This window comes from Coloeus monedula (assembly GCF_965178545.1).
Source record: "Coloeus monedula genome assembly, chromosome: 26".
Taxonomy (NCBI): Eukaryota; Metazoa; Chordata; class Aves; order Passeriformes; family Corvidae; genus Coloeus; species Coloeus monedula.
In genome coordinates, this window is record NC_138806.1 from 3,751,152 (window position 1) to 3,764,831 (window position 13,680).

At 53.6% G+C, this 13,680-nt stretch overlaps 1 protein-coding gene across 3 annotated transcripts; it reads left to right on the forward strand.

Moving 5' to 3' along the window:
- The first annotated feature begins 705 nt into the window (after positions 1 to 705).
- RAB5C (RAB5C, member RAS oncogene family) lies at positions 706 to 12,543 on the forward strand. 3 transcript variants are annotated; one of them, XM_082297574.1, is made up of 6 exons: positions 706 to 760; positions 8,792 to 9,036; positions 10,085 to 10,236; positions 10,521 to 10,643; positions 11,369 to 11,462; positions 11,839 to 12,543. In XM_082297574.1, the coding sequence occupies exons 2-6, from the start codon at positions 8,871 to 8,873 to the stop codon at positions 11,952 to 11,954; spliced, it is 651 nt and encodes a 216-aa protein (XP_082153700.1). In that variant the 5' UTR covers positions 706 to 760; positions 8,792 to 8,870; the 3' UTR covers positions 11,955 to 12,543. The 3 variants fall into 3 exon arrangements, with proteins under 3 accessions (XP_082153700.1, XP_082153701.1, XP_082153702.1); XM_082297575.1 differs by lacking the exon at positions 706 to 760 and adding an exon at positions 1,062 to 1,105 and having other exon boundaries at positions 8,592 to 9,036; XM_082297576.1 differs by lacking the exon at positions 706 to 760 and having other exon boundaries at positions 6,199 to 9,036.
- Positions 12,544 to 13,680: the final 1,137 nt, after the last annotated feature.

Consider the following 13,680-nt stretch of genomic DNA (forward strand, 5'->3'; position numbering starts at 1 on the left):
CTACAACCCGGCCGCGCCCGGCAGCCCCGCCCGGGACCCCCACCTGCCCGGGGCCGTGCGACGTGGCGGGGCAGCGCAGCCCCGGGGCACCCGCGGGGCCGGGAGCGGCGGGCGGCGGGGATCTGGAGAGAGGAATCCGGCAGGGATCTGGCGGGTGGAGTCCGGTGGGGATCCGAAAGGATCTCCGGGAGGGTCTCCGGTTTGCCCGGGGGTCACGGCCGCTGCCGCCCCTCCGCAGCTGTAGTTCGTGTTGTTCCGCCCCGCCTCTCCCATACTCCCCGCAACACCGAGAAATAAAGGCTCTATTTTTCCAGCCCCGGCTCCGCTGAGTCTCTGCCCGCGGCCGCCCCGCCCTGTCCGGGTACGCACCGAGTCCCTCGCGTACCCGGTCGCGCCGGGGCCGCCCCAGACCACAACTCCCAGCAGTCTCTGCGGGCGCGCCATGACGTTACGCCCAGCGCACAGGGGCGGGGCGTCCCGGGGGCGGGGCGTCCCGGGGGCGGGGCGTCCCGGGGGCGGGGCGTCCCGGGGGCGGGGCGTCCCGGGGGCGGGGCGTCCCGGGGGCGGGGCGTCCCGGGGGCGGGGCGTCCCGGGGGCGGGGCTCGGGAGGGGCGGGGCTAGGATGATTGGCAGCTGTGTCTGCCAGTGGCCGGCGAGCGGGGGGCGGAACGGGGTGGTCGGGTCCGGAAGCGGAACGGGTAAAGGCGGAAGTGAGGGCCGGAGCCTGCGAGACGCACCGGCGGGAGCGGCGCTGCGGGCGGTGAGTGGGGCCGCGGTCGTTCGTTTCGCCCCGAGGTGGCCGGGCCCGGCCCAAGGGTGCGGGCCCGTTCCCTGGGTTCTCGCCCGGCCGAGGGTGGCAGCCGGGCCCCGCCGCTTCGGGGGCCCCGTGGCGGGAGTGGAGCGGGGGCTCGGTGGCGCCGCTGTGCCGGGCGGGGCGATGCTGGGGCTCGACCGGACGGCCTCCGCCACCGGCGGGGCGGGGACTCTGGGCGGGCGGGTACCCTGTTCTCTCACTGTGTGCCGGCCCAGCGGGGCCCTGCGTGTCGTGCGAGGCGGGGGAGCGGCGCTGCCGCGGGGCACCGGCAGCTCCGGCCTGGTGGTACCGGTGTGTGGTGAGCGGTAACGGGAGAGGAGCCCGGCTGGGAGGGGTCCCGGCGGCACTGTGGGTTCTCGGGTCAGGCTCTCCCGGGCGGGCCGTGAGCAGGAGCGGCTCGCGGGACAGCGGGGACGAGCACCTGCGGCCGGTACCGTGTGATTGTCCGGGGGCTGGGGCACAGCTCCCGTTCCTCGCAGCCGTGACTAACTGGGAGTTGAATGGGACTGGGGAAGGTGTGGTGCCAGGACAGAAGTGGTTATCGTGGTGGGATCATGTTTGGTTATAGTTGCTCAGCCTCTGAGGTGGGAATAGACACTCCGGGTGCTGGGAAGCCCAGCTAAGTTCCCGGGAGCTGCTGAAATGAGGGAGGTGACTTGATCTGCTGCAAATAAATAGGGAAGACAGTCCTGGGTCACTGCTGGTGCCAAGCACAGCCCTGTGCCCCTCGAGGGCCCTTGTGAAGGAGCACACATGGTGCTGTAGGGCCCTGAGCAAGGCCCACGGGCTGCGAGGACAATTTGTGGCTTGTCTGGAAGGGAATCTGGAGCAAGGCTGTCCTTGGATCTCTGTCACAGCAGGAGAGACCCTGGTGTATGAGCTGGGAGTGCAGTCGATGTGGGATCCTGGTGGGATTGCACCAGGAGTGCGGGTGTGAGTGTGAGCAGCAGGTTTGCCCTGCTATATCCTGGGGAAACTGCTCGGACCTTACTCCTGGTGATGCTCAAGGTGCTGCCAGAGCTCCTGGGGCTGGGCAGGAGCTGTGAGTGGTGCTGTGACCCTGCAAGGAGCCCAGCCCAGCTCTGACCCTGGCCCAGCTGATCTTTAGTTGCTGCCCTCAAAAGTGGCTGTTGGAGCTCTGACCTTGGCTGTTTTCAAACCTGTAAGGAAGTTGGAGAGGGGAATATGCCGAGGGACTATTTTAAGTCTGGTGTGGAACAACTTGCATCTGCTATTCTTAGCTTTTTGTGTGGAGGGTCAGCACACTTGAGCTGCCCTGTTTACAGCCTGACATTGGGCCTGTGCTCTACTGGGGCTCCTGAGCTGGCTCTGAGCCTTAACCGGGGCCAAAAAAAGCAAATTTAATCCAGTTGTCTTGATATGCCATGCTGTCTGATTGAGCTTCCTGGAAATATCCCGCTAATGTCCACTACTGCCTTGACTATGAAAGTCTCTTACATTTCTTTTCCACTCACCTGGATAATAAGGTGAAAGAACTATGGGTGGAAAAGGCTAAGAATCCAGGATAGTACCTGTAGGCAGCTACAAGATAATGTTGATCTTGATGCGTTCTTGGGGTGAGGTGAGCAAGTAAAGCATGAGCCTGGCTGGATCTGGGATGTTGAGGACAGGAATGTTTGGGGTCATACCTGGGTTTCAGCATTGAAATCACTTCAGACTCCTCATGAGCCATAATAGTTTGCTGGAACAGTCTATACTTTCAGACCAAAAATCTGCTTCCCTCTTAAGATGCTCTGGCTGATTTGGGTGGCATTTGGTTGCAGGTGGTGCAGGCAGTGGGGGGGGGGGGGGGAGGGTCCCTGTAGGCTCTGTAAGTAGGTGCTGGTGCCTCTCAGCTGATGGAACAACCCAGGCAAGGTGAGATGGACTCCCAGAGAGGGTTTGAATTACTGGAGAGCATAAGGGAAAGGCTGGCTTGGCGTGTGGATACGAATGTAGTAAGATAAAACATTTATCTAGTTTTGCATTAGTAGAATACACTTTGCTTTCCTATGGAACCAGTGATGAGTTGAGCAGTGTCTAAAGGAACTGTCTGGCCGTGTGTGTGCTTGGCCAAACCTAATTGTTGTGCTGAGATGTGGGATTATCTCCATCACAGCAAAGCTCTTCTGCATCTCAAGAGGGATCAGCTCGAGGGTTGTTCTAGGCCCTGCCAGTCATTAACTCTGGATCTAAACTTCTTCAGCTGCTGCACAGTTAGTGGATGGTGGTCATGGCATCTCCCTGAGGAGGGAGGGGGAAGGAATGCCAAGCGTTTTCAGACACAGGAAATGAAATGGGAACGTTTCTAATGAAGTGGGTGTAGCCCAGAGTATTCCTGTCAGCAGACTTAAAAGAGGATAGAATGTAGAAATGTTGGAGTCAGCTGTTTTCTTCCCTTGGGGTATGAAGTTTGCAGCCTCTTATGCAAGTCCTGAGAAGTTGTCAGAATAACACTGAAATCACTCCAGACACTGGCCAGAAACAGAGAGCCTTCCTGGATGTGACAGTACTGGGGAGGTATAAAATTCATCTGAGTTCCAGAGGGAATACTGTCCTCCCCTGAAGCACAGGACTGAGCTGCTGGAGCAATTCTGCATAAACAGATAAGAAAACACTGTTTTTCATGTTTGCTTTGGTTTGGTAGCACTCCAAATAAGGAGCTCCTTGAGGCAGGAGATCTTTGTGCAGTCTGGGAAAGATATTCTGAAGGTCACAGATTTTTTGCAGTGCAGGTGGCAGTTTGCTGCTTTGCATTGCTGATGTTGCCTTCTTGCTGACTGAATAGTGGGTGCTATCCAAGGCATGCATTGCTGAGTGTCTGGTCAGAGTGAAGCTGTGTCTGTTGAGGGTGTCTGAACAGGGGTCAGTGTCAGGAAGAGGAGTTAAAGAACCTTGGCTGAAGAATTAAAACCTTGACGCTTTTGTTCCATTTGAGTCAGTCCAGGCTGCATCCATGGGTTGCTCCTCCAGCCTTGCTGTGCCAAAGATAACTGAGAGTGGGTGAGAGCTTCAAGACAGAGCTACTGTGGGACAGGGAATGTGGAGGCTTTGCTCCCTAGAGCTAGTGGGCAGCTACTGGGAGATGAAGGTGATGTAAAATTCTTCTGCAGAAGTCTGTGCCGGAGGGATTGTAACAGCAGGGTGGTGGCCTTGAAATCTCTGAGGACAGAGTTGTTTTGGAAAAGCTGCTTTGGGAAACAGCTGACTGCTGGGGCTGCTCCAGAGGCCATGGATGTCAGGAAACAGATGTGTGTGTCAACAGGAGAAGGAGCTGGTACTACAGGGTCTCCTAGACTTGTTGAGGGCTGTAGCTGAATGAGCAGTTCAATTTTGGAATAGAAATCCTATTTACCTCTAAATTTAGATGAGCGTGTCCAAATCTTTGTGAGTCTTGGACATGGGACTGCACAGAGAAGTTGTTACACTATCATGAGTTAGTCACAGCCATAGGAGTCCGAGCTGATTTGGGTCTGTAAATCTGCACTTTAGGGCTGTAGTGCAGCTCCTGCCAGCTGCAGTGGAGAGTGGCCCAGTTCAGAGCAGTTCCTGAGCTCCAGACTGTGTCTGTGCTGATCAGGACACTGAGGGCTCATTTTTGGGGAGGGAAAAGGTAGGAAGGTAAAGTATTGAATGAAACCCATCAGACTTGATGGGGCTGAGGTCTGTAGGTTGAGTCTGTTTCCCTGTTCATCTCCCCTATAACTGCTGGATCTGTTCCTCCTTTTTCTGCTGCCTGGACCTTCCTGCAGTCAGGCTCTGGAAGTTTGTTCTTACTAATCATATTGATGAGTTGGAATATTAGGTTGATGTTCCATGCTGTGCTAGCCTGGGTTAGTGTGGTCCTTGTGTGGTTCTGGTGGGACCCACACTTTCTGCTGGTCCTGCTCATGGAAGTTGCTCCTGGCTCCATGTCCTGGAGCTGACTGTGCAGCCCTGGGGAGAGCAGAGCAGTGCGGGCCAGCTGCCCGTGCAGTGTGAGGTGAAGCAAAACCACTGGGTAACTTCAGGGCTTCCTTTGCCAAGGAATTCATGTAACGCTGTCAGCTATTTAACAAGATAAATACTTCACTGGGGCTTTTGTCTTGAATATTTTGGTTCTAAGCCAACAAATCCCCAGTGAAGCAACTCCTTGCATAGCCGAGAGCAGCAGCAGTCCTTTGGGTAACCAGAGTCTTCAGGATTGGGTTTCTAAATATCCTCAGCTTTCAGAGTAGTCCTTGCTTCTGGGTGAACAGAGGGCAAAAATATCAGATTCTCTAACTTCTGACACCTTAAATGAGCAGCTTCCCTGTGGTGGGGTCTCCTGCAGGGGTTAACATGGGGATCTGACAGTAATTCCCCTGTGGAGATTTGGGTTGTTGTCCTGGGTAGGTTTGTTTGAAATGGGTTCTGGTGCTATTCCCCAGCATCCCGAGAGCTCTGGAGAATGGCCTTGCACTTGGGCAGGCAGGGAGTGCAGCAGCCATGGCATGTGCTTTCTCATTTAGGGCACTCAGATTCTTGAATTTAATATTCCTGGCTGTGTACAGCCCCCTCCAGCAAACCCTGGCAGGCAGGGGAGGGATTGGAGGAGCACAAACTGCAGAAGTGATAGACCTGGAGCTCTCACTTGTAGGACAGCATCAGGAATTGGCACTTGACTTTGATCTCAAAGCAAACAAGAGACTATGTTAAGAGTTTACAATAAAAAAAATCAGTGCTTTTGCTGTGGGATGCAGAGCTCCTGTGTGTGCTTCAGTGAGCAGGAGGTGGGTAGGGCAGGTAAACAAACCAGCACAAGCCTTTTCATGGGTCTTGTGATCTCCCAAGTGCTGGGTTTCACTAGTTAAAAGAAACTAGTAGGAACATTAATGCTTGTTAATCTTGATTACATGAGTACCCCACCATGCCCTTCCTTTTCATGGCCTTGGCTGCTGGAATTAGCATGACAAGCTGGGACTTTAGCTGCCTTCCCTTGTCCGTGTGGTATCACTGTGGTTATTTTGGTCTGCCTGACCTGTGGCTCAAGTGTCAGTGCTGGGGTTCTCGTGGGGAGCAGGGAGGGGTGAATGCCCAGTTCTCTGCTGGAAGAGGTGGGGGGATGAACAGCTCCCCAAACATCAGAAATGGCTTCATACAGCAGGAAGCATTCCCTGTTCCTCAAGCCAGTGTCCACTGGTGGATGTAAGCTGATCTAGCACAGGTCCAGGCTGTGTAGTTCAGCCACCTGTTCCTTCTGCAGAGCTGAGTTCTGTCTGACAAGCATGTCAGACAGAATCCTCAAACATGTTGGCATGGGCAGAAAGTGCCTGTCCTGCCATGGAGCCCACTCGCTGTTTGCAGCATTGGTGGCCACTTCCTTCAGTTATTTGCTTCTTCCCGTGACCATCAGCTGGTCCTCCAGGTCTCGGGTATGTCCTTAGCCTGAGGCCCTCAGTGACCAGTTAGGGTCTGTAAATTCCACTCAATCATCTGAAAGATATGGCAACTTCTCGTGTGAACATGAAGTCATATAATCTTGCATCCAAACTTCAAACCACTCTTAGATGATGATGATCTGGTTCTCCATAATTGGAGCAGTCAAGGCTCTGGCTGCTGCCCTGCCTGCACTGGCCAGTGGCTGTCCATGATGAGCTCAACATAGATGTGCTCACCTAATTCTGTTGGAGTTCATGTAGCACAACCAGATGGCAAAATGCATCAAGATCTGCGAAATATAGGTCAGGCTAAGACTTGAGGATATCAACAAGCTCATTGCCTTGTTTTGCTCTGGGAATCACTGCTATCAGATTTCAGGAGGCCATAACTCAGAGACACCGTGATTCACAGAGTGTTTAATGTGCAGCATGTTGGTCTGGAGCAGCAGCAGAGCTGACAAACTGCTCAGGGAATTATAAATAAAAGGTTAAACCAAAGCTGTTCCCTTGCAAGCTCTGTTTAGAGGGGAAACTCTAGAAGGCAGAAGCCTCTTCAGGCTGGTAGAGATGCAGAGCTCCTGCTGAGCCTCTTGAACCTGGCAGTGACCAAGCTGCTCCTGGCCTGAGCAACAAACACTGCTCCCTCACTGTCCAGCAAAGCCAATTGCTGGTTTGCTTTGTATCAAGCTTTCTCATCCTGCCAAACAGTGATTGCCCTTCCTCAGAAGGGGGAGGGGGGTCCTGACAGTGCTGCTTACAAGGACCCAGCTCTGAATTACAGTATCTTTGCTGCTTAACCCAAGACTGGACTCAGAGCAATGGCTTCACAGCTCTGGCTCCTGAAACATCCCACAGCACTCAGAAGTTCTGCTGCTTGGTTTCTGTCCTACCTGCCAGCTCTGGTGACTGGTACTGGCTTAACAGCTGGTCTGACTGCCTCCTGGTCAGAGCAATTTGAGGTGAAATGTCTCTAGGTCAGCGTATGCTCAATTGCTTTGTGTTTTGCAAGCTGCTGAGGTTCTCCAACTGCTGGCACTCATGGGCTCCAGAGTAGCTCTGAAACGGCTGGAGGTTCCCTATCAAACTGTGGAATTGTTTAAACCTGAGGCATAGTTAAAGTAACCTCAAGCAGTCACAGCTGGACAGGCTTTGCCCTGGAAAGCAGCTGTTTGAAACTCTCCTCTGTGCTGAGTAGGCTTGAGCCTTGTTCACAGGACACTCTGCTCCAGTTCAACCTGCTTTGAACTTCTTATTCATGGATATCTTATATTTGCTGGGAAAATGCAGGATGTACACAGAGTTTCTTTGGGGATACTCTCAGAACAAGGAGAAGTTGGCTTTTGGGGCATTTTCTTCCAACAAGCAGCCTGTGTTAGGAGAGTAGAAGGGAAAGTGGTGATCCAGAGCAGATGCAATCAGCTGTAGCATTTATCATCCACAGGGAAGTGGGAGTTGTGATGGGTACAGGAAATGTGCCTAAATCTGTAACTGTGTACTTGGAAAGGATTCCTGTTCTCTGCAGGCAGCAGAGCTTAGTGCTTAGGGAGGCCCTGGGATTTGCTTGTGGGTAACTCTGGATGCAAATCAATGTTTCCTGCTGTTCCTGCCATAGTTTTGTGCTTCTGCACTGCTCTGGAGGTTGGTGCTGAGGAGTGGTTGGCAGTGCTGATCCCAGGGGATGCTGCCTGTTCATGCTGGATTCGAACAGTCCGTGTGAGGAGCGTGGCCAGTAGCCTGATGGCCTGGAATGCTGTAGGATAAGGGTGTTAAGGCAGTGGGATGGGTGTGGGAAGCATTAGGTGCTGCCTCTGTTTGGATCAGGTTGGGTGGTGATTCCTGGTGTGCAGCAGGGGTGGGAGGAGGAGCTGCTATCAGCTTCTGAGGGGACAGCCTGTGCCCAAAAGCAGCTGCTGTCAGGTGCTTCCTGAGGTGGGCACCTCCTCAGGTGCCTCCCCTCTAGCAGACCACCTGCCTGGCTCCAGGGCCATCCTTGGGCCCGCTGAGAGGTGCAGAGTGTCGTGGTGTAAGCACCTTAGGACAAACAGCTTAGAAATTAATTTTGTCCAAATGCCTTGTGACCTGCAGAGCTGCCTCCTGCCAGTGTGGCACTGGGATGGCTCTGTATAGCATTGACAGTCTGAAGTCGCTTCCTTGTGAACTCGGGAAAGGAGGAAGGAGCTAAAGGTCAACCTCAGTTACCTTTGTGAACTGAGTAATTGCTGTTTGAGTAGACAAAGCTCTAATAACACCCATTGTGTGCTGGGTGCTCCTTACCTGCCTCACCCCAGCAAGGCGTGTGCAACATCCACACATGGTGGAAGTGCTGGAGGGCCCACTGGTGGGGAGGAGAGCTTGTATTACCATTACCTCTTTTCCAGGGAGGCTCTGCAGACTGACATCCTGCTGCAGGGGCTGCTGCCTGGCAGGAACTGCCCTGTGGTGCTTGCAGCTGATAACTTTCCACTGTGGGAAGGAACCGCCACCGGTCTGTGCTGATGGTGGCTGCAGATCAAACCACCCTCTAGAACTGGTACAGCTGGTCCCTGAGCGTGTCACTAACTCTGACCACCTCTTCCAGTTGCAACCTGCCTACAGGTGGATCCCAGTGCAGAACCTGCAGCATCCTTAACTCTCGGCACTCCTGCACTTAGACCACAATGGCAGGTCGAGGTGGAGCTGCCCGACCGAATGGACCAGCTGCTGGGAACAAAATCTGCCAGTTTAAACTTGTTCTCTTGGGCGAGTCAGCGGTGGGGAAGTCCAGCCTGGTCCTGCGCTTTGTGAAGGGGCAGTTCCACGAGTACCAGGAGAGCACGATTGGAGGTGAGTGCCAGTTCCAGATGCCTGTGGCCAGGAGGTGCTGACCTTGCTGGGACAGTCTGGGGTGTCAGAAGCAAGACTGGCTATTTTGGTCTGGTCTGGGATTTTTGCTATAAATAGAGCCAAACAGTTAATGCTTTAACTCTTGGTTTGCAATTTGTTTGTTGGTGTGAGGATCAGCATAGCAGAGAATAACGCTTTGGCAACCCTGCACTCTGCCTCTGAGGCTTCACTTCCAGTGCCTCAACTCCAGCTACTAATGAGTACTGAGGCCTTCAGCTTGGTTTATAGCCCTTAATTATCTTTTCAGACCATGACCTGGGATTTTGGGGCTGTTTCTAGCCTGATACTGTTAACTATTTCCACAGTGCTTTCAGGTCTAGTAGTTTTTTAGCTTGAAATCATTAGCACAGTGTCACCAATCAGCCAAAGGCTGATTGGCACATGGGTCTCTGAGCAGCAATACCAGGGGGGTGTCCTGAGAAAAGGCTTGAGTTGTCCCTCTGTGACCTGTGCAGGGAGTAAGCACAGCTGTTAAGTGTGGCTTACTGGCAAACAGGGCCTATTGCTCCTCTGTGGAGGGCTGTGCTCTGCCTCAGTCCATATCCGAGGCTGGTGCCTTTGTCCTGGGTGTAACATGTGGTGTTAGACTCACTGGGACAAGAAAACAACCAGTTACTAATCTGAGGAGTGTGGTGTAACTGGGCTGAGTTTGGTGCTGTTATTGGTGCTCCCCAGGTCTGATCTTGGTGGTGCCACACGTGGACTGCGTGATCCCTGTCAGGGACTGCTGGGAGGGTCTGGCAGTGTGGATGCTCCAGAGGCTGACTGCTGCCTAGGCCCTCTGGGCCACCTTCCTGTCACTGTGTGGTGGTTCTTGGTTCCTGTGAGCAGGGAGTGTGATACAGCAGAGCTGCAGCTGCCACAGTGAGTGGCACTGGCCTCTGCAGGGCTCAGCTCGCTCTCGTGTGGCAGCAGAGCTGCTCTGAGCTCCTGTGCTGGCTCTGTGCCCTGTCCTGCTGGAGCTGAGGCAAACCCTCTTCTCTTGCAGCTGCCTTCCTAACACAGACAGTGTGTCTGGATGACACAACAGTGAAGTTTGAGATCTGGGACACAGCGGGGCAGGAGCGGTACCACAGCCTGGCCCCCATGTACTACCGGGGGGCTCAGGCAGCCATCGTGGTCTACGACATCACGAACACAGTGAGTGTGGGCAGGGCTGGGGGGCTGCCAGGAGGCTCCCGGTGCCCTGGGAGCGTGTCTGGGTGAGAGCCCTGCAGGTACCCGGCTGTGGGTGCCAAGTTCTTGAAAACTGCTCATGGCCTCTTCCTCAGCTCTGGCCAAGGCTGTGAGCTGATAAAGGATCCTGCTGCCAAGTGCTGCAGAGGCAGAACACTTCTCACAGGAAAGCCTTGCTCTAATCATATCTGCCCTGTGGATTCCTACACGGCTGCCCTTCCTGACTGCTGCCTCCTGTTTGCTTCCAGGACACATTTGTACGAGCCAAGAACTGGGTGAAAGAGTTGCAGAGGCAGGCTAGCCCCAATATTGTAATTGCACTAGCAGGAAACAAGGCAGACCTTGCTACCAAGAGAGCTGTGGACTTCCAGGTGAGTGGGAATCCAGAGAAGTTGTTACCTAAGCAGGTCAGGAAAGAATCTTTTTGCTTAAATGAGGGACGTGGTGACTATGTAAAATATGCTTTGAGGGAGTGAAAGTGAGGTTTTATGCTGAGGACTGCAGGATGCCACTGAGCAGGGTCTGTGCCCTGCCCTTCCCTTACTTCTGTCGTAGCACATACGGCCTTGGCTGGTGAAAGTCCCAGTGAATGTGGAGGAGGAGGCCCACAGAGCATAAACTCCTGTCCCCTCAGTCTCCTTTGCTGCCTCACTCATGTGGAGATGTCTGGAGGGTGTGAAACAGCATCTTCTGGGTACGAGACACATGAGGAATCATTCCCAGCTTGTTCTCTGCTCTTCACAGCTCTTACCTCATCTGAGGCAAGCGCTCGGGAGAGGTTCTTACCCAACCCTCTCAAAGGGTTGCTTGTGGTGCTCTTGCAATGGGTGGCACACTCCCAGCTGACCCAACTACCAGGCACCGTATGTGCATGTGGCCCAGTCAGGCTGTGCCCCAGCTCAGCTGTGGGACACTGGCTGTGCAGGGCTGCTGGTCGAGCGTGTCCCTGGGATGTCTGGGATAGGGGAGTGAATTTCTGGCCTGAAGTGGGACATAGCATTTCTCCAGTAGTTAGTGTGTTGACAAGTGAAGTGCATGAAGTCTGCTTGGGCCTTCTGGCAGGGTGCCTTTAGCACTCTGATGTGATTGTTTGTAGGATGCACAAACATATGCAGATGACAACAGCTTGCTGTTCATGGAGACGTCGGCGAAGACAGCGATGAATGTGAATGAAATCTTCATGGCAATAGGTAACAGCCTGTGGGTAGGGCTGGGGTAGCTCTGAGCACCAGCACTGCAGCCCAAGGGGGTCCTGTGTCAGCCAGGGCTGATGGCTCTTACTGGGGCAGGTGTCCACTTTGCAACACTGATGTGATTGGTCATTCCCCAAGTGTGTGGAGCCTTAGCCTTGGAAAGCTGGTTCCCTTTCCCTGTGTCCGGGGTGGTGATGGAGGTGTGAGCAGGTCTGATCCCAGCCAGAGCCAAGGATGGGTTGGTTTGCCATGCAGTGCTGCTGGCAGTGTCCTATCCCAAACTCCTTTGGTGGCGAGGGCTCCAGCCTGGGGTGTGCAGTGGGAGGAGGTCGGCCTCTCTAGAGGACCCTACTAACTTCCTGTTTCTTTCTAGCCAAGAAACTGCCAAAAAATGAACCTCAGAATGCTCCTGGTGGCCCAGGCAGGAATCGGGTGGTGGACCTTCAGGAGAGCAGCCAGCCGAGCAGAAGCCAGTGCTGCAGCAACTGAGCGGCTGCTCCGGCCCGCGAGCCCTTGGAGGACGTGACTGGAACCCACGCTAACGATCGCACTTACCGTAGGGCGGCTGCTGCCGGCGCCGCTGTGATTCTCCATCCCTTTCTGATCATAGGCTGGAGGGAGTTCTTCCACCTGCACCTTTCTGTACAAATACTAATTCAATTCTAAGTCTTAAGTCACTTTTTTAATATATGAACTTCTGCTCTTCCCTCTTCCTGGTGGTGGTGGATGCAGGACCTGGTGTCTGCCCAGCCAGCGTGGCCGTCCCGCGGGTGAGGCCAGCAGCACCCAGGTCCCACAGCACTGTAGTTCACTATGGGAAACAAAGGGATATTGGGACACGCGTTTAAAGTTCCCTGTCTGTAAGAGCTGAGGCTGATTCCGTACGATGTGCCCAGAACAACCACTAAACTGTAGCATTAGAGACAAACTCCGGCTCTTGGGCCACTTATTGACCAAATCAATGATGAGTATTTGGGGTGGGGCAGAGGGAAGCAAAACTGGTTTCTTCTGTATTTTGTATTGTATGTTTCTCCATGTAACCAATCAGTATCTTGTCAATATAGTACATCCAACGAGCTGCCTGTTGTCTTTCTTTGTGTTGGACTCCAGCATGCCAACTCTTCTTTTCTCTCGGTTCTGTCGTAATGCACTAATCCTGTTGCAACTTTTGCAAAAAATCTTGTATAGAAATTTGTCCTTTTCTTGATGGTTGTGATGCCACTAATATTGTTAACCCTGCTCTGGTGGGAATATACACAAGGTTTACTGATGTACAGAGGTGGGGTGGGGGAAACCTTGGGTAACCTGTCAGTGGGAATGACATGTATTGCAAAAGCCTGTAATTCCACAAAGAATGAAGGGAGGTATTAAATGGCTTCTGTTGCCAGACTCTAACTGATGTTGGCTGCTGCCTAGTGCCTAATGCAGTGTCTTATGCATCCTGGTATTTAAGAGGAACTGTTGACTTTAGTCTTCATCACAAACTTCAGTTTTGTGTGATTAAAACAAAATTTTTATAAACCTATCATAACAAGAATGTTCATGTTTCTTAATGCAGCAGGGACTGGACCTGAGCACAACAGTTCTGGTGGAGGCTGAACTGTGCTTCGCTGTTCCTGGTATGTCCCACACCTTGCTAGGGAAACGGGGCCCTTCCTTCCTGAGGAGGGAGAAATGGGGCCTCCTGAGCTTGGGCTGTGCGGCTGCTCCTGCACAGCTGCTTTTCTCACAGTGATGCTGCTGGTGTTCACTTGGCTCCACTGTGCTCAAGGAAGCTTGAGGGAAATTGTGGGAATTATTCCTTGCCTGATACTTCTGAGGAAACTCTACAATGCAAGTTGGGAAGAGGTGGGGGAGCAGTGCCCAGAGGAGCTCAGCTCTACAATGGGACAGGCGTGGGATGGTACTCCAGAACAAATGAACGCAGTGCCTCTGTCCCTGGAGCATGATGGTCTTGGAAGATGCTGCTCTCCTGTCACTGCTGCATGGACTATGAGACCCCAACACCCACAGCTGAGACCTGGAGTCAATATGGAAGAAGGAGCAGCCCCTTGCAGCTCTGTCCCTACCACGTGTGCTGCTGGCAGCACTGTTTGTGCTCGGGAGAGGCTGAGGGTTGGAGATATGCATTTGGAGCCTGATGCCCCCCTCAGCTGAGGGGCTGTGAGACGCTCAGTCACAGGAGAGCTGTGAACAGAGCTGTATGAACAGCCTT